General features: G+C 43.3%; 1 protein-coding gene across 1 annotated transcript in view; it reads right to left on the reverse strand.

Moving 5' to 3' along the window:
- The window catches only part of ITGA11 (integrin subunit alpha 11), a 316149-nt gene that overhangs the window by 233957 nt on the left and 62171 nt on the right, over positions 1–20021 (reverse strand). Inside the window, exon 3 of the mRNA XM_030189806.1 lies at positions 921–1033. Coding sequence (XP_030045666.1) covers positions 921–1033 — 113 coding nt within the window. The remainder of the gene's footprint in view (positions 1–920; positions 1034–20021) is intronic.

Raw genomic sequence — 20021 nt, forward strand, 5'->3', positions numbered from 1 at the left:
AATCCAACGCAAAGCTAGAACCAAGACAACATTCCAGAGCAAAGCTGCAATAAGGATGATATCTCAGAGGAAAGATAGAACCAGTACAGTAATCCAAAGCAAAGCTAAAACCAAGATAGCATTCCAGAGCAAAGTTGCAATAAAGATGAAATCTCAGAGGAAAGCTAGAATCGGTACAATAATCCAACGCAAAGCTAGAACCAAGACAACATTCCAGAGCAAAGCTGCAATAAGGATGATATCTCAGAGGAAAGATAGAAACAGTACAGTAATCCAAAGCAAAGCTAAAACCAAGATAGCATTCCAGAGCAAAGTTGCAATAAAGATGAAATCTCAGAGGAAAGCTAGAATCGGTACAATAATCCAACGCAAAGCTAGAACCAAGACAACATTCCAGAGCAAAGCTGCAATAAGGATAATATCTCAGAGGAAAGATAGAACCAGTACAGTAATCCAAAGCAAAGCTAGAACCAGGATAGCACTCCAGAGCAAAACCTAGAACATATCAACATAGCACAGAATTTTTACATACTGTTTCAACCAGTAGCTCAAAATGGTTTACAATAACAACTTATGATCAGACTTGATACGTTTCAGATCACAGCTAGAAGATATTCAAGTAGATAAATGTGATAGAAAATTCTCAAACAAAGGAGAGTATTGACAGGGAAATAATCACACCTCTTATACTTGAAACTTTGTTTTGCATTCTAGACACTCCATAATACCCAGGTGGCACTGGCCCTGAAAGCAATAGAGACTCCTCCTACAATTGGCAAATGGATGAAGAGGACAAAATGAAGGTAGGAACTGTGAAAGAGTCAGTATCACTACTGTGCATGGGACATTCCTTAATCAGGACGTCATGAACCCCATATTTACAAAGAGGAGGACAGACATATTTGCTCTGCAAAACCTACCAAGGTTCAATTTGGAGCAGTCGCTGGTGGTCGCATTGGTAACTGCACATTTGTACACATCCCCCGTCTTCTGTTGTTGTCCATTCATTTCAAAAGGAGCCCCCACCACCAGCCTAGAGAGAGAATGAATCAACCAACAGCATATTAAAAGGGCAGTTGCAGCTGGTATGTCCAGTCTCCTTTCTACATTAAGCAAGAAATTGCAGGAGAAACACCAACTTCTCCACAGTACAGACCATAGTAACATGATAAATGGCAGCAGAACCCGTTCATTACAGCCCTGCTGCCAACTTCTCCTTCTCCAGGGCAGAAATTTTGTCTTCCTCCACTATCTGGTCTGAAGAACATTCAAGATTCCCACTTTAAAAAAGGTTTGGACAAATTAGTGGAAGAAAAGTCGATAGTCTGCTGCTAATTGAGACAGACATGGGAAGCAATTGCTTGCCCTGGGATTTGTAGTATGGAACGTTGGTACTTTAAAATTCTACATGGAATCTTGTTACTCCTTAGGATTCCAGAATCTTTCTATTCTTTGGGGTTCTACATGGAATGTTGCTACTCTGAGAGTCTGCACGTAATCTTGTCACTCTTTAGGATTCTAGAATCTTGCTATTCTTTGGAGTTCTACATGGAATGTTGCCATGATTTGGGTTTTTGCCAGCTACTTGTGACCTGGCTTGGCCACTGTTTGGAAAACAGGATATTGGGCTAGATGGACCATTGGTCTGACCCAGTATAGCTACTCTTCTGTTCTTATGTACTCCACCCGGCCTCCCACCTTTCCCCTTCCTACCACAGAGCTCTGTAATAGTTTAACCAATAACATTAGGGTGGCTGTTGCCCAACCATTTGGCCTCCTAGACCCACTGTGTAAACCACAACCCAACCACACATATGCCTGCGATACCACTTAGATTTCATGTTAAAGGAAAGGGCCTCAGGGGTTTTTAGAGGAAGGTCTAGGTTTCTCATAGCAGAGAACATAGTGTTGTGTCTAGACTGAACCATTTGCTGTGGGACTATCAGAGTGGTCACAGTAGTAAAGTCCAGAATGTTGGTCAGAGAAGCCTGCGAATACTATGGTCAGCAGGGTTGAAGTTGGTGCGAGGGAGAAGCAGCAGCCTGCTATCCCTGTTCTGGCTTCATCAGATGGAGCAAGAGTGGAGGGGTAGGATGGAAGTCCCTCATGCCAAAGTTCACAGAAACGGTAGTGGCTAAGTAGTTGACCTTTTTTTTGACCACCATTAATGCCCAACATCCCAAGCAATCAGGTCTTAGAAGGAGCCAGTATAGAGTGGTAACAGTATGTCAAATGAAACCTGTGCTCACCTGGATGGTGGAAATTCAGCTTGATCCTAGCTTGGCTTTTGATATCTTTTGAATAGATTAGGCCAGGTGGGGGTTGCTAGAACTGTCTTTGGATGGTTCCAATCCTCTCTCTTATCAAGGACCTTCAGGATTAAGGTGGATGACCTTGCTTCAGCAACATACCCTTTACACTGTGGGATACCCAGGTCTCAATCTTGGCCCCCACCAACCCATTCAACATATATTTGGTCCCTCCTAGCACATTTAGTGCAGGAGTTAAGGTTTGGTACATTCATTTTTGCAGATGACATTCGGTTATTGATTGCTCTTGATCTCTGGGACTCACAATTCCAGGCCAGTAATAGTAGATCAGTAGATAACACTGAGAAATGGCTTAAATCTGGCAAATTGATCCTGATCACATTTAAATCAAAAGCAATGTGGTTCTGTAGCTGCATGACAAGCTCCTCTTTCCAACCTTTTAGAGACCTCTAAGGTTCTGCTCTATGAGGACAGCAAAGACCGCCAGCAACTGGATTTTGACTTGTAAATACCTCTGCTGTTTCCGGAACAAGGGGATATTTCATATACAACACAAACCTGCTTATAATCGAAAGAGAAAAACGCCTATATTGTGACCCAAATTGGGAGATAGACGTTTATCTCACAAAAACGAATAAAGCGGTATAATCGAAAGCCGAATTTGGACATTTTCAACTGCACTCCGTCGCGGATGCGGACAAAGTTGATGGGGGCGTGTCGAAGGCGTGGTGAAGGCAGAACTGGGGCGTGGTTATCGGCCGATCAGAGATGGGCACCTTTCGCCGATAATGGAAAAAAAATATGCGTTTTTTAGCGAGAATTTAGGGCACTTTTCCTGGACCCTGTTTTTCCACGAATAAGGCCCCAAAAAGTGCCCTAAATGACCAGATGACCACTGGAGGGAATCGGGGATGACCTCCCCTGACTCCCCCAGTGGTCACAAACCCCCTCCCACCACAAAATATGCTGTTTCACAACTTTTTATTTTCACCCTCAAATATCATACCCACCTCCCTGGCAGCAGTATGCAGGTCACTGGAGCAGTTATTAGGGGGTGCAGTGGACTTCAGGCAGGTGGACCCAGGCCCATCTCCCCCCACCTGTTACACTTGTGCTGGTAAATGGGAGCCCTCCAAACCGCCCCCCCAACCCACTGTACCCACATGTAGGTGCCCCCCTTCACCCCTTAGGGCTATAGTAATGGTGTAGACTTGTGGGCAGTGGGTTTTGAGGGGGATTTGGGGGGGGCTCAACACCCAAGGGAAGGGTGCTATGCACCTGGGAGCTGTTTTACCTTTTTTTTGTAAAGTGCCCGGTTGGTGTCCTGGCATGTGAGGGGGACCAGTGCAATACGAATCCTGGCCCCTCCCATGAATAAATGTCTTGGAGTTATTCGTTTTTGAGCTGGGCGCTTTCGGTTTCCATTATCGCTGAAAAACAAAAACGCCCAGCTCAAAAAAAGATAAACGTCCATGTTTTTCGAAAATACGGTTCGGTCCGCCCCTTCACGGACCCTTTCTCGGAGATAAACGCCCATGGAGATAGGCGTTTCCGTTCGATTATGCCCCTCAAAGCCTCCTTAAGAATAGGAGATGACTGCAAATGAGTCGAAATAAAACTTTTGTTCTCCATTAGTGACTTATGCCAAAACTTAAAAAAATCTCTGGGGTAAACATTGATCCAGTGACAGTCAGCAGCATTATTCCTGGATATTCAACGCTTGCCACCGGCATTGAAAATCTGGCTATGTGCAGCCGGCTATCCCTAATGTGGCTTAGTGCGATATTCAGCGAGTAACTGCTTAAGTGAAACCAGAAAAAGATAGGACTGAGTTTTATCTGGTCTTTATCTGGTTAACTTAGGTGGTTAAGTACTGAACATTGGCATTTAATTGTATAAGTACTGACTATATCCCCAGACCACCCACAAAATAGCCAGCTATGGCTTTAGTGGTTAATGCTGGTACTCAGTACTAACCGGTTACGTGCCGTTGAATATCAGCGAAGTCTCTCCTGACTGGTATAATCACTTTCAATATCAACCCCTAGCCTAGTGGACTTTGATCCTGGGGAACTGGGTTCGATTCCCACTGCAGCTCCTTGTGACTCTGGGCAAGTCACTTAACCCTCCATTGCCCCTGGTACAAAATAAGTACCTGAATATATGTAAACCGCTTTGAATGTAGTTGCAAAAACCACAGAAAGGCGGTATATCATCCCATTTCTCTACTAGCTTTAAATAATTAAATAAACATACAAATATGGATTTTAAATATATCACTAAAAATCAAAGGTTGGCTATGACAGAATGATCTCCACGAAGAGCATAAGTATTTCCACACTGGGACAGACCACGGGTCCATCAAGCCCAGCATCCTGTTTCCAACAGTGGCCAATCCAGGTCACAAATACCTGGCAATGTCTAGTGAGGGAGATCGAACCCCTTCTAATCCACAGTTCTAAAAGTAATAACAATGTGTGTACGTCACACCTTTAATCCTTAATAAATAATAAGAAACAATACATGAAACATTCTTATCTTTGACTATGCAGTGTTATGTGATAAGATTTCGGTTTTGTATAGCTCGTGTGTAGTGTTATTATTTAGTATTTAAGATGGATGTTTATGGTATGCCTTTTTGAAGAGATCTGTTTTCATTAGCCTTCGGAAGATGGTTAGGTCTTGCGTTGTTTTTATGGCCTTCGGTAGTGCGTTCCATAGCTGCGTGCAGATGAATGAGAAGCTGGTCGCGTATGTGGATTTATATTTTAGCCCTTTACAGTTAGGATAGTGGAGATTGAGGTATGTGCGTGATGATCTCTTTGAGTTCCTCCTAGGCAAGTCTATGAGGTCTGACATATAGTTCAGGGCTTCTCTGTAAATGATTTTGTGGACCAGCGTGCAAACCTTGAACGCAATTCGTTCTTTTAATGGGAGCCAGTGCAGTTTTTCTCTTAGGGGTTTGGCGCTTTCGTATTTCGTTTTCCCAAATATGAGTCTGGCTGCTGTGTTTTGAGCGGTTTGAAGCTTCCTAATGATTTATTTGCTCTTTGCATCCAGCATATATGGCATTACAGTAGTCTAGCCATTGATTGTACTAGGCTGCGGAATACTTCCCTTGGGAAGAAAGGTTTGATTCTTTTAAGTTTCCACATTGAGTAAAACATTTTCTTTACTATGTTTTTCGCATGGTCTTCGAGTGTGAGATTTCGGTCAATTGTGACTCCCAAAATTTTCAGGCTGTCTGAGACCGGAAGGCTGTAGTCTGGGGTGTTTATGGTGTTGGGTTTGTTTGTGTTGTATTGTGAGGACAGGATGAGACATTGTGTTTTTTCTGCGTTCAGCTTTAGTTGGAATGCGTCCACCCATGAGTTCATTGTTTGGAGGCTGTGTGTGATTTTATTTGTGATTTCGGTTATGTCTTGTTTGAATGGGATGTATATCGTGACATCGTCTGCATATATGTACGGGTTAAGTCCTTGGTCAGATAGTGATTTGGCTAATGGTGTCATCATTAGGTTGAAAAGGGTTGGTGAGAGCAGTGATCCTTGTGGTACTCCGCATTCAGGTTTCCATGGTGTTGATGTTTTTGATTTGGAAGTCACTTGATAAGTTCTTGTTGTTAAGAAGCCTGTTAAGAAGCACCATGCAGTATGATTTAGAGGGGCATAATTGAACGAAAACGTCTATCTCCATGGGCGTTTATCTCCGAGAACGGGTCCGTGAAGGGGCGGACCAAACCGTATTTTCGAAAAAAAATAGACGTCCATGTTTTATTCGACAATTTGTGAGCTGGGCGTTTTTGTTTTTCAGTGATAATGGAAAATGAAAGCGCCCAGCTCAAAAACGAATAAATCCAAGGCATTTGTTCGTGGGAGGGGCCAGAATTCGTAGGGAACTGGTCCCCTTCACATGCCAGGACACCAACCGGGCACCCTAGGGGGCACTTTTACAAAAACAAAAAAAAAGGTAAAAGAGCTCCCAGGTGCATAGCACCCTTCCCTTGTGTGTTGAGCCCCCCAAATCCCCCTCAAAACCCACTGCCCACAAGTCTACACCATTACTATAGCCCTAAGGGGTGAAGGGGGGCACCTACATGTGGGTACAGTGGGTTTGGGGGGGTTGGACGACTAAGCATTAAGCAGCACAATTGTAACAGGTAGGGGGGGTGGGCCTGGGTCCACCTGCCTGAAGTCCACTGCACCCCCTAACAACTGCTCCAGGGACCTGCATACTGCTGCCAAGGAGGTGGGTATGACATTTGAGGGTGAAAATAAAAAGCTGTGAAACATCATTTTTTGTGGTGGGAGGGGGTTAGTGACCACTGGGGGAGTCAGGGGAGGTCATCCCCGATTCCCTCTGGTGGTAATCTGGTCATTTAGGGCACTTTTTGGGGCCTTATTCGTGAAAAAACAGGGTCCAGGAAAAGTGCCCTAAATTCTAGCTACAAACGCATACTTTTTTTCCATTATCGGCGAAAGGCGCCCATCTCTCCTCGGCCGATAACCACGCCCCAGTTCCACCTTTGCCACACCTCCGACACGCCCCCGTCAACTTTGTACGCTTCCGCGATGGAGTGCAGTTGAAAACATCGAAAATCGGCTTTGCATTATACCAATTTATTCGTTTTTGTGAGATAAACGTCTATCTCCCGATTTGGGTCGAAATCTAGGTGTTTTTCTCTTTCAATTATAAGGTGGATAGATAGATAGATAGATAGATAGATAGATAGATAGATTTTTAGTGTTTGCTGTACTCCTGATACAGGCTTTGGCTGAACATGACCATGTCGGATCATTTTTAAACACATTATCCTCTATGAAAAAAGTTGATCTGCTTTATTTCCTCTATACCCTATTAACATATATTGGGTGGAGGTTGGGGCACAGAGGCTTTTTCCCTTTCTCATATTTTGTACTCCAGAGGAATATCAAGTACAAGAGAGGTTTTGCCTTTATGTTTTGTGAATCGTATCCTCTTCTTGCTGAACTACAGTCAAATTTAGGCTGCCAGGTTTCACTCATCATAGATACTGTGGATGGACAATTGGTCTGACCCAATATGGCTATTCTTATATTCTTATTATAACCAGCACAGCTACCACATGTATTTAGGAGCAGAGATGTGATCTGTGACCAACAGTCAAAGTTTGCTGCATTGAGGACTTGAAACTTCTGCACTTGTAAATAAATTTATTGCCTCCTCTGCTGAAGAAATACCTTTTTGACCTAGCCTGTGGTCTCAGTTATTCAAGACGGAGAGTGTATGGACTGTAACAGCCTTTTTTGGCCTCCTGGATTTTTTATTTTAGTTACATTTGTACCCTGCGCTTTCCCACTCATGGCAGGCTCAATGCGGCTTACATGGGGCAATGGAGGGTTAAGTGACTTGCCCAGAGTCACAAGGAGCTGCCTGTGCCTGAAGTGGGAATCAAACTCAGTTCCTCAGTTCCCCAGGACCAGAGTCCACCACCATAACCACTAGGCCACTCCTCCTGTCCCCACTCATGCCCCAGAAAAACAAATATTTTGTTCCTGCCCCTTTCAGGCTCTGAAGGGAACAGTAGGCAACCACCTAGAGTGACAACATAGTGGCCAGGGCTCATACTAATCTGAGTCGTCATTCAGTATCTGGGACTAGGCTCAAGGATTTAGTGCCCCTGCAGGTTACTACTACTACTACTACTACTACTAACTAACATTTCTAAAGTGCTACTAGGGTTACGCAGCGCTGTACAATTTAAACATAGAAAGACAGTCCCTGCTCAAAGAGCTTACAATCTAAAAGACAAGAGAACAATCTAGAGGGAGAGTGAACAGTTAATCTGATAGGGTGGATAGATTGGGCATTCTATATTTCTCAAGCGGTTAGGCGCCGAAGGCAGCATTGAAGAGGTGGGTTTTAAGCAGAGATTTGAAGATGGGTAGGGAGGGGGCATGGCGTATGGGTAAAGGAAGATTGTTCCAGGCAAAGGGTGAGGCAAGGCAGAATGAGCGGAGCCTGGAGTTGGCAGTGGTGGAGAAGGGTAATGAGAGAAGGGCTTTGTCCTGTGAGCGGAGGTTACGGGCGGGAACATAGGGGGAGATGAGGGTGGAAAGGTAGTGAGGAGCCGCAGACTGAGTGCATTTGTAGGTAAGGAGGAGGAGCTTGAATTGTATGCGATATCTGATCGGAAGCCAATGAAGTGATTTGAGGAGAGGGGTGATATGAGTATATCGGTTCTGGCGGAATATAAGACGTGCGGCAGCGTTCTGAACGGATTGAAGGGGGGATAGATGGCCGAGTGGGAGGCCGGTGAGGAGTAAGTTGCAGTAATCAAGGCGAGAGGTAATGAGAGCAGTGGACGAGAGTTCTGGTGGTGTGCTCAGAGAGGAAAGGGCGAATTTTGCTGATGTTGAAGAGGAAGAAGCGACAGGTCTTGGCAGTCTGTTGGATATGCGCAGAGAAGGAGAGGGAGGAGTCGAAGATGACTCCGAGGTTGCGGGCAGATGGGACTACTACTACTTATCATTTCTATAGCGCTACTAGACGTACGCAGCGCTGTACACTTGAACATGAAGAGACAGTCCCTGCTCCACAGAGCTTACAATCCAATTAGGACAGACAAACATGACAAATAAGGGATAAGGACAAAGAGTAGCAAGATTCCGTGTAGAATCCCAAAGAGTAGCAACATTCCGTTCAGAATCCCAAAGAGTAGCAACATTCCGGAATCCCAAAGAGTAGCAAGATTCCAGAATCCCAAAGACTACTACTACTTATCATTTCTATGGTGCTACTAGACGTACGCAGCGCTGTACATTGAACATGAAGAGACAGTCCCTGCTCGACAGAGCTTGCAATCTAATTAGGACAGACAAACAGGACAAACAAGAGATAAGGGAATATTAAAGTGAGGATGATAAAATAAGGGTTCTGAACAAGTGAATAAGGGTTAGGAGTTAAAAGCAGCATCAAAAAGGTGGGCTTTTAGCTTAGATTTGAAGACGGCCAGAGATGGAGCTTGACGTACCGGCTCAGGAAGTCTATTCCAGGCATATGGTGCAGCAAGATAAAAGGAACGGAGTCTGGAGTTAGCAGTGGAGGAGAAGGGTGCAATGCCCAGGGACTGGGAGACAGACTCTCCCCTGGACTGGGTGTTTATACTAATACACTTTCCCTTCAAAGGCTGTCTTCTGCTACACTGTCATTCAGGCCGAGGAGCACAACCCCAGTCCCCAAAGCTGTGGGGTAAGAAAAGGGTGAATACTCTGATGGAGCCTCTACTAAACAGAAAGAACCTGAGGGATGTCTACAAAGGGAAGAAAAACAGAAACATAGAACATAGAAAAATGTAGACAGATAAAGACCATCTGGCTTATCCAGTCTGCCCATCCATGCCATCTATTCTCCCTATTACTCCCTTAGAGATCCTATGCACTTTTCCCAAGCTCTCTTGAATTCAAATACTGTTTTCATCTCCACCACTTAGGAGGCCGTACCACAAATTCACCTACCCTTTCTGTGAAGAAATATTTCCTCAGGTTACCAAGTCTATCCCCTTTCGTCTTCATCCTATGCTCCCTCGATCCAGAGCTTCCTTTCAATTGAAAGAGACTCGCTTCCTCTCCATTTATGCCACATAAATATTTAAAAGTCTACATACTTATGCTGCATAAATGCACAGGAGCCGAGCCTTTCAATTGAAAGGAAGCTCTGGATCGAGGGAGCATAGGATGAAGACAAGAGGGGATAGACTCAGAAGGGCCATTCAGATGCTGAGATGAAGAGACGGACGATGAAAGAAAGGCGGACCGCAACCTCGCACATTCCTTACAAGGAACGGTCTGATTTAGAACAGTTTGGGTCCTGTGGCCTTTGCAAACATCAGAACATTTTTGGCTCTGGCTTCCTGTATAGTGGCAGGTCCAGAAGCTCTGCCAGGCACAGAGGCTGAGCCCCAGGACAGCTGCCAAACACCAGCAAACTGTGGTCCTCACCCTCCCACACTATGGGCCAGGACTCTGGCAGCAGATGGGAGCAGGATCTGTGCATGTGCGTCAGGCAGATGGACAGAGAACCTATTTTTATTTTGCAAACTATAATCAATATGAACCAGACAGGAAAGAGGGAGGACACTGCCAGGGCGGCCCTTAGATGCTGTTATACAGAACTGTAAACCACATTTTGTGATGCATCTTAGATAGAAATCCAAATCCTGGTCAACAGCAAAGGCCGTGATGACCCTGAACCTTCTGGCACAAGAACAGAGCCGGGAAAGTTGACCCTGAATCTTCTGACACAAGAACAGAGCTGGGAAAGTTGACCCTGAATCTTCTGACACAAGAACAGAGCTGGGAAAGTTGAGCCTACACAAGAACAGAGCTGGGAAAGTTGACCCTGAATGTTCTGACACAAGAACAGAGCCGGGAAAGTTGACCCTGAATCTTCTGACACAAGAACAGAGCTGGGAAAGTTGACCCTGAATCTTCTGACACAAGAACAGAGCCGGGAAAGTTGACCTTAAATCTTCTGACACAAGAACAGAGCCAGGAAAGTTGACCCTGAATCTTCTGACACAAGAACAGAGCTGAGAAAGTTGACCCTGAATCTTCTGACACAAGAAATGAGCTGGGAAAGTTGACCCTACACAAGAACAGAGCTGAGAAAGTTGACCCTGAATCTTCTGACGCAAGAACAGAGCCGGGAAAGTTGACCCTGAATCTTCTGACACAAAAACAGAGCCGGGAAAGTTGACCCTGAATCTTCTGACACAAAAACAGAGCCGGGAAAGTTGACCCTGAATCTTCTGACACAAGAACAGAGCTGGGAAAGTTGACCCTGAATCTTCTGACATAAGAACAGAGCCGGGAAAGTTGACCCTGAATCTTCTGACATAAGAACAGAGCCAGGAAAGTTGACCCTGAATCTTCTGACACAAGAACAGAGCCGGGAAAGTTGACCCTGAATCTTCTGACACAAGAACAGAGCCGGGAAAGTTGACATCTTCTGACACAAGAACAGAGCCAGGAAAGTTGACCCTGAATCTTCTGACACAAGAACAGAGCCGGGAAAGTTGACCCTGAATCTTCTGACCAGGGCTTTTTTTGAGGGGGTACTGAGTACTGGCACCTTTTCCATTGTCTGCTAAAATTGACCCATGGTCCCCAAGTTTTAATAAAAGAGCTCAGGCTCTACACAACAATTCTGCCTTGCCATAGATTCTGTGACTGGTTGCAGGGGGCCTAGCTATTGTGGGGTAGGTTCCTCAGTGATTACCCCACCTCTGAAGGGTGGTCTGGCATTTGAGTACCGGCACCTTTTTTGCTAGCAAAAACGCACTGCTTCTGACACAAGAACAGAGCCGGGAAAGTTGACCCTGAATCTTCTGACACAAGAACAGAGCTGGGAAAGTGAGTACTGGAGCAGCTCCAACACTTCATCAGCTTAGCCACGATGGACGATTCTTTATAACGATGTCCACTAAAATGAGATGACCAGAAAGCTCATTTAGTGGTGCCGCAGGAAAAGAGTGTCTCTTTCAAATACTCAGGTAATGAGATCTGCAATATAAAGGGTGTTCTTCTGCTTTAATTAATCTGCTAAGTCATATGCTGACTGTACAGATAGAAATTTTCAATGTCAACTCCTCAGCTGCCAACAGCAGAGCTGAGAACTCTTTAGACTAGAGACAGCTGACACAAAATGATTAAACCCAAGTTCAATAAATCAATGAGGTGAGAACAAATGACTAAAATGTCCCACAGAGAAGCTCAGCCAGTTTTTCGGAGCAAAAACAAACCATTGACTCTGACACAGTTGTACGAAATGCTGGCCATCGTTGCTTATTGGTTCTATGTGGACGAATCCTGAAGATGACTCTGACATCAATACATATTTAGAAACAAAGCAGCAAAGCTAAGTCTCATATCTTTATTATTTTTCAAAGAAAATATTATAAAAATAATTTATTGCCTACAATGCTGAACTGAGATTTCAATAAATGAGTGACTGTAAAAAGAAGGGTTTTTTTTTTAATGCCAATGATGAAATGTTCCAGCTCTTAAAGGTGTCACCTGGAAGCTCTTTCAGGCTTTTTAAAATTTATTTTATTTTTAATATTTTATTTATTCTTTTCAAATCTTACAGCGAAGTAAAATTTGTACAGTAAAGTAAAACTATCCAATAATTAAAAATAGGAAATTCTATACAAAAGCAAAATAACAATATTAGTTAGACTCAAGTCCACTATTTGCAGATCCAAGATTACATAAATGGAAATATTTTATGTGAAAAAATTAACTATATAAAGAAATTAAACCTGAGTGATTACAGAATGTCTTATTACATTTTAGAGCAAATAATAACGGTGATACTAACTAACCCCCCACGAGTATTTCGGCTACTAAAAAGTCAGTAAAATGAGAAGGCTCAAAAAACACATATTTAACTGATTGGTAACAGACTATACATGTACACGGAGAGTGTAAGTAAAAAGTAGCACCAATCTGAAGAACTCCTGGTTTAAGTAATAAGAACTGATGACGTCTCTTCTGAGTTTCTCTTGACACATTTATTTATTTATTTATAGCATTTATACCCCGCTCTTTCCCGCTCGATAGCAGGTTCAGAGCGGCTTACAATGTCTAGGTACATAGTATCACAGGGATAACACCATTTGAGGGTACGAAGTATCACAGAGGTACTACACCTGGAGTATTGTGTTCAGTTTTGGAGGCCGTATCTTGTGAAGGATGTTAAAAAAATGGAAGCGGTGCAAAGAAAAGCTACGAGAATGGTATGGGATTTGCGTTACAAGACGTATGAGCAGAGACTTGCTGACCTGAACATGTATACCCTGGAGGAAAGGAGGCACAGGGGTGATATGCTACAGACGTTCAAATACTTGAAAGGTATTAATCTGCAAACAAATCTTTTCCGGAGAGGGGAAGGCGGTAGAACTAGAGGACATGAAATGAGATTGAAGGGGGGCAGACTCAAGAAAAACGTCAGGAAGTATTTTTTCACGGAGAGAGTGGTGGATGCTTGGAATGCCCTCTCATGGGAGGTGGTGGAGAGGAAAACGGTAACGGAATTCAAACATGCGTGGGGTAAACATAAAGGAATCCTCCTCAGAAGGAAGGGATCCCCAGAAGCTTAGCCGGTGGTGGGAGGCAGGGCTGGTGGTTGGGAGGTGGGGATAGTGCTGGGCAGACTTATATGGTCTGTGCCAGAGCCAGTGGTGGGAGGCGGGGCGGGTGGTTGGGAGGTGGGGATAGTGCTGGGCAGACTTATACGGTCTGTGCCCTGAAAAAGACAGGTACAAATCAAGGTAAGGTATACACAAAAAATGGCACATATGAGTTTATCTTGTTGGGCAGACTGGGTGGACCGTGTAGGTCTTTTTCTGCCGTCATCTACTATGTTACTATGTTACAATGTATGGGTAAAAAGTGTCATTAGGATAATACAGTTTATAGAGAAGGATAAAAGGAAGAGATGTGGGGGAAGGATTGAGGCATGTTTAAAGTTAGTGGTGTGGGCTAGCGTCATAACTTAAGTTGGGTTGTTTGGGTAGACTTGTTTGAAGAGGTATGTTTTCAGCATCTTTCGGAAGCGTACATGTTCGTTTGTTGTTCAGATGAATCTTGGTGTGGTGTTCCAAAGTTGGCTGCCTATAACTGAGAAGTTGGATCAATAGTAGGTTTTGTATTTGAGACCTTTGCAATTAGGCAGGTGAAGATTGAGATATGTTCAAGAGGATTTGGACCTGTTCCTGGCTGGAAGGTCAATTAATTTGGTCTGGGAAAACTTGAATTTTAAATCCTATGAAACATAGAAACATGATGGCAGATAAAGGCCATATGACCCATCCAGTCTGCCCATCCTCTGTAACCCCTAATTCTTCCTCTTCCTAAGCGATCCCACATGCTTATCCCATGCCTTTTTAAATTCTGGAACAGTCCTCGACTCCACCACCTCCACCAGGAGGCCATTCCACGCCTCCACCACCCTTTCTGTGAAATACTACTTCCTTAGGTTACTCCTAAGCCTATTCCCTCTTAACTTCGTCATATGCCCCCTCGTTCATTTGAAAAAGGCTCTCTTCCTGTACATAAATGCCCCTGAGATATTTAAACTTTTCTATCATGTCTCCTCTCTCCCTCCTCTCTTCCAGCGTATACATGTTGAGGTTCATAAGCCTGTTCCTATAATTTTTGCATTCAAGACCACTTACTAATTTCGTAGCCGCCCTCTGAAGATCGTATCCTTATTTTTGAAGTACATTTTCATCAACCAGTCTTTATCTTTATCTGGAGTCAAAGCAACCATTGCCAACAAGGTTGATGCAATTGCTGTGTCAGAGTCCAAAGACTCTAAAACTGCCGATACGTCTAAAAGGACATCATTTTGTTCTTCAGTCAATTGACCTTCCACCAGTTTACTCTGTAGATAATATGCTTGAGAGAAACGAGGAATAGATTCCTCTGACACGCCAAACATTTCTTTGATATATCTTCTGAGCATTTCCCTAGGAGTAATAGAAAAAACTCTAGGGAAATCTAAGAAACTTAGATTACTACTTCTCAAGGAATTTTCAAAAAAATTCACTACATCCTTAATCACAGTTGTTTGAATTTTCTGTACAGTATCAAGTTCTTTCTCCTGTTTCTCTACTTTTTCAGTCAATTTTTGATATCAGAATCAACCGTTTCCAGTTTCTTTTTAAGAGATTGTGTTTTTTGCTCCAATATCTGAATCTGGGGGCACAAAGCCTTACCCAGATTTACAATTAGAGTCCATAGATTGTCAAGGGTAACTTCAGTTGGTCTCTCAACCAGAAAAGTAGGAAAGAGTGAAGTCTGTGCCTGTTGAACTGGTAAAGAAAGAGCACTCAGGTCACCAACTGTAGTCAAATAATGTCCCGCAGGGCCAGATGATCCCACAGTAGCCGTTTGGGAGTTCAGAGAAGCTGAAATCCCCTGGTGCTCTGCTGGATATAATTGTGCCTCATGTTGCTCCAACACCGCTGCACTTCCTAGATGCAGAGGGGAAGACGTCGTCAACGGAGAACTGGCACCCTCTGGCTGCGGAGGAGGCGCTCTATGGTTGGGGCTCAGAGTAACATCTAGCCCTAGCATCACACTGGGGTCTCCACACATCGTGGTCGTCGCAAGCGGGCTGCTCTCCGACAGCAGCTATTAAAAAATCAAACAGAATAGCAGGGAACCAAGGGATGTCCGCCAGGACAGTACCAACAGACCAATAAACAAATGTGGGGTTTTAAAAAGGGGTTCCAGGGGTAATCCAGGAAATTATAGACCGGTAAGCCTCACTTCAGTGCTGAGGAATATAGTGGAAATTATTATAAAGAATAAAATTACGGAACACATATGTAAATATGGTTTAATGAGACAGAGTCAGCATGGGTTCAGCCAAGGGAAGTCTTGTCCCACCAAATTAAAGAGTCATGGGATAGGAGTCAATGTCCTTCTATGGATTAGGAAGTGGTTATTGGACAGAAAACAGAGAGTAGGTTTAAATGGCCATTTTTCTCAATGGAGGAGGGTGAACAGTGGAGTGCCACATGGATCTGTACTATAAATGATCTGGAAAACAGAACGATGAGTGAGGTGATTAAATTTGCAGATTACACAAAACTATCTCAAGTTGCTTGTGGATTGTGAAAAATTGCAGGAAGACCTTAGGAAACCAATTGGCAGATGAAATTTAATGTGGACAAATGCAAAGTGATACACCTTGGGAAGAATAATCCGAATTATAGTTACCTGATGCTAGGGGTCCACCTTAGGAGTCAGCACTCAAGAAAAAGATCTAGGTATGATTGTAGACAATATGCTGAAATCTTTTGTCCAGTGAGCGGCAGCAGCCAAAAAAGCAAACAGGATACTAGGAATTATTAGGAAAGGGATGCAAAATAAGGCCAAGAATATTATAATGTCTCTGTATTGCTCCGTGGTGCGACCTCACCTTGAGTGTTGCGTTCAATTCTGGTCACCGTATCTCAAAAAAGGTATAGCAGAATTAGGAAAGGTTCAAAGAAGAGTGACCAAAATGATAAAGGGGATGGAACTCCTCCCGTATGAAGAAATGCTAAAAAGGTTAGGGCTCCCCAGCTTGGAAAAGAGATGGCTGAGGGGGAATATATATAATTTAATACATAAGGTAACTGCCTATAAACCCATTCTGCACCTGGACTAGCTGCTACACCTACTGTAACTTAGACCAGTTCCTTATTTGATTTAGATTTTGCTCACACCTTTTTCAGTAGTAGCTCAAGGTGAGTTACATTCAGGTACTCTGGATATTTCTCTGTCCCAGGAGGGCTAAGCTTGTACCTGAGGCAATGGAGGGTTTAGTGACTTGTCCAAGATCACAAGGAGCAGCAGTGGGACTTGAACTGGCTACCTCTGGGAGTGCAAGACTGGTGCTCTAACCACTAGGACACTCCTCCACCCCTCCACCCAGCAGCATTCCATGTAGAACCTCAGATAATATCAACAGAACCTCAGATAATATCAACATATAGAATCTCAAATAATTTATTTGGATTTTGCTCACAGCTTTTTTTCAGTAGTAGCTCAAGGTGAGTTACATTCAGGTACTCTGGATATTTCTGTCCCAGGAGGGCTCACAATCTAAGTTTGTACCTGAGGCAATGGAGGGTTAAGTGACTTGCCCAAGATCACCAGGAGGATTTGAACCTGGTGCTCTAACCACTAGGCCACTCCTCCACCCCAAAGAATCTTGTTACTCTTTGGGGTTCTACATGGAATGTTGCTACACTGGGAATCTTGTTGTTCTTTAGAATTCTAGAATCTTTATTTATTTATTTGGATTTTGCTCACACCTTTTTCAGTAGTAGCTCAAGGTGGGTTACATTCAGGTACTCTGGATATTTCTCTGTCCCAGGAGGGCTCAACAATCTAAGTTTGTACCTGAGACAATGGAGGGTTAAGTGACTTGCCCAAGATCACAAGGAGCAGCAGTGGGATTTGAACCGGCCACCTCTGGATTGCAAGACCGGTGCTCTAACTACTAGGCCACTCCTCCACTCCTTATAGGTTGATTACCTGTACAAAGAACTCGCCTTTAGTTTAGCCACCCATCTTGTCCCCATCTATATATCTGCACATGGGGGGCTAAGCAGTATTGTAGAAAAGCATTAGCATCATAGCAATGTTATTTGAATATTCTAATTGTCTGCTTATTAGATAGTCCTTCACTATTATGCTTACATCCCATTATATCTCTATTATGTGAATTTCAGTGCTGTTAAATGTGTATATTTATGATCATATTTCATGATAGTCCTGTTATTAGGTCTCATTTTGCTGCTTTCAAGTTTCTCTTTCATTCTGTCTATGTCTTTACTTGTTGATTTTACTATTGTTATGCTGTTAACAAAATTGTTAGTTTGATGTTAAACTGTACTTGCTGTGTACAGGGCCTTGGGTGAATCTCTTCATAAAGGCTGTTAATAAATCCCAAGAAACAAAATAAATAAATAAATATGATTGAGGTCTTTCAAATCTTGAATGGTGCAGAATAGGTAGACGTGAATCAATTTTTCACTGTTTCAAAGAGTACAAAGACCAGAGGACACTTGATGAAATTACACGGAAATACTTTTAAAACAAATAGGACAACTTATTTTTTCATTCAACGAATAGTTAAACTCTGGAACTTGTTGCCAGAGGATCTAGTAACAGCGGTTAGTGTATCTGGGTTTAACAAAGGGTTGGACAAGTTCCTGGAGGAAAAGTCCATAGTCTGTTATTGAGATGGACATGGGGGAAGCCACTGCTTGCCCCAGGATTGGTAACATGGAATGTTGTTACCAATTGAGTGTCTGCCAGGTACTTGCGACCTGTTATTGGCCACTGTTGGAAGTAGGATACTGGACTAGATGGACCATTGGTCTGATCTAGTATGGCTGTTCTTATGTTCTTATGTAACACAATTAAAAATGTCATTATACTTCTGTCTAGTCCCGGTGGGAGAACCTCTGAGAACCAGAGGAACCGAGTTTGGCTCCTACTGTCGCTCATTGTGACTCTGGACAAGTCACTTAACCCTCCATTGCTCCAGCACAATTAATACCTGTATGCAATATATAAACTACTTTGATTGTAACCACAGTTACAAGCTCAAAACGTAAACTCCCAGTACAAGCTCAGAGAGAAGAAATTGGCCACACGTCCCTGCAGTATACTGAGCTGAAAACCATGCCAACACATCTGACAGGATTCCACAGTCACTCACATGGGAGAAGGGGATCCTTCACATGCTCATCCTCAAATGTGGTACATATCATTCAATGTAAAAACGTGTGAAGAAGGGTGCCGTATTGGAGAAACAAGCCAGATGCTAAAGACGAGATTTAATCTACATAGACATCATATGAAAAATGACAATTGCAACCAGGATGTCACCTCTGTGGGACAAAACTTCATACAACCAGAACACTGCATCAATGATTTTATGGTGAGAATACTAAAAGGAAACTTGAAGACAATCCAGGAACGTAAGACCTTTGAAGTCAAAATGATTAAATATTTTGATACCTACCAGATCTGAGTTTTCTAGCCCATTATAAGCCATAAAATTCTACTGCTTTGTCACCCTCTTATCTACCATCCATCTCTCCCTGTCTCTCATCCACCAAGCTCCCCCCTCCCCATTTCTCCCCTAACCCACCCCACCCTCTTCCTGTGTTTCACTTATATATTCTGATATTTGTCAACATTTGCTTATTTCCGATCTGAATAAGGGTCACTTTAGAAAACTAATCAAAAATGTATTAAGTTAGTCTAATAAAAAAGGTATCATCATATTTTCCTTTCTATGTTTTGATTTACATAAGTACATAAGCAATGCCATACTGGGAAAAGACCAAAGGTCCATCGAGCCCAGCATCCTGTCCCCGACAGCGGCCAATCCAGGTCAAGGGGAACCTGGCAAGCTTCCCAAACGTACAAACATTCTATACAATCAAGCCATTGTGACATCACTAATGAGGTTGGCTCTTATTGATGGAATGAGCCACTATGACATCACAATAGGTTAAATCACTGCTCTATGTAATAAAAGTGAGCCAAGTAGAGGACATAAGTACATAAGTAATGCCACAGTGGGAAAAGACCAAGGGTCCATCGAGCCCAGCATCCTGTCCCCGACAGCGGCCAATCCAGGTCAAGGGGAACCTGGCAAGCTTCCCAAACGTACAAACATTTTATATTTCTATTTATTACATTGTAACCACAGAAAGGCAGTGCCTCAAATCCCAGCCCCGTTCCCTTCTCTTTCCCCGTGTGTAATGTTCAGTTCTAGTCACCGCATCTCAAAAGGAAACAAGGTGATGAAGATGAGCTTTAGTGAAGGGTAACGAAAGCAACCAAGGAAAGAGATTGAACAGGTTGTGGCTGTTCAGGCTGGAGATAAGATGATGAGAGGGGATATGACAGACGTCCATAAAATTATGAGTGGGAGTGAAATGGTGAAAATGGGAGCAGTTCTTTAACTCTTCTAACACCGCTATACCAAGAGGGACTCCATGGTACAAATGACCAGCACAGTGTACGCAAATCAGACTATTTTTTCTTCATGCAGCTCATAGTTACGTTGCCCAAGGATGTGGTGAAGGTGACTAACATAATGGAGGTGTGGACAAATTCCTGGAGGAAAAGTCCATAAAGTCCTGGGAAAGCCATTGCTTATCCCTTGCTGTTAGCTATGAGAACTTTGATA

The sequence above is a fragment of the Microcaecilia unicolor genome, chromosome 1 (genome assembly GCF_901765095.1).
Source record: "Microcaecilia unicolor chromosome 1, aMicUni1.1, whole genome shotgun sequence".
Taxonomy (NCBI): domain Eukaryota; kingdom Metazoa; phylum Chordata; class Amphibia; order Gymnophiona; family Siphonopidae; genus Microcaecilia; species Microcaecilia unicolor.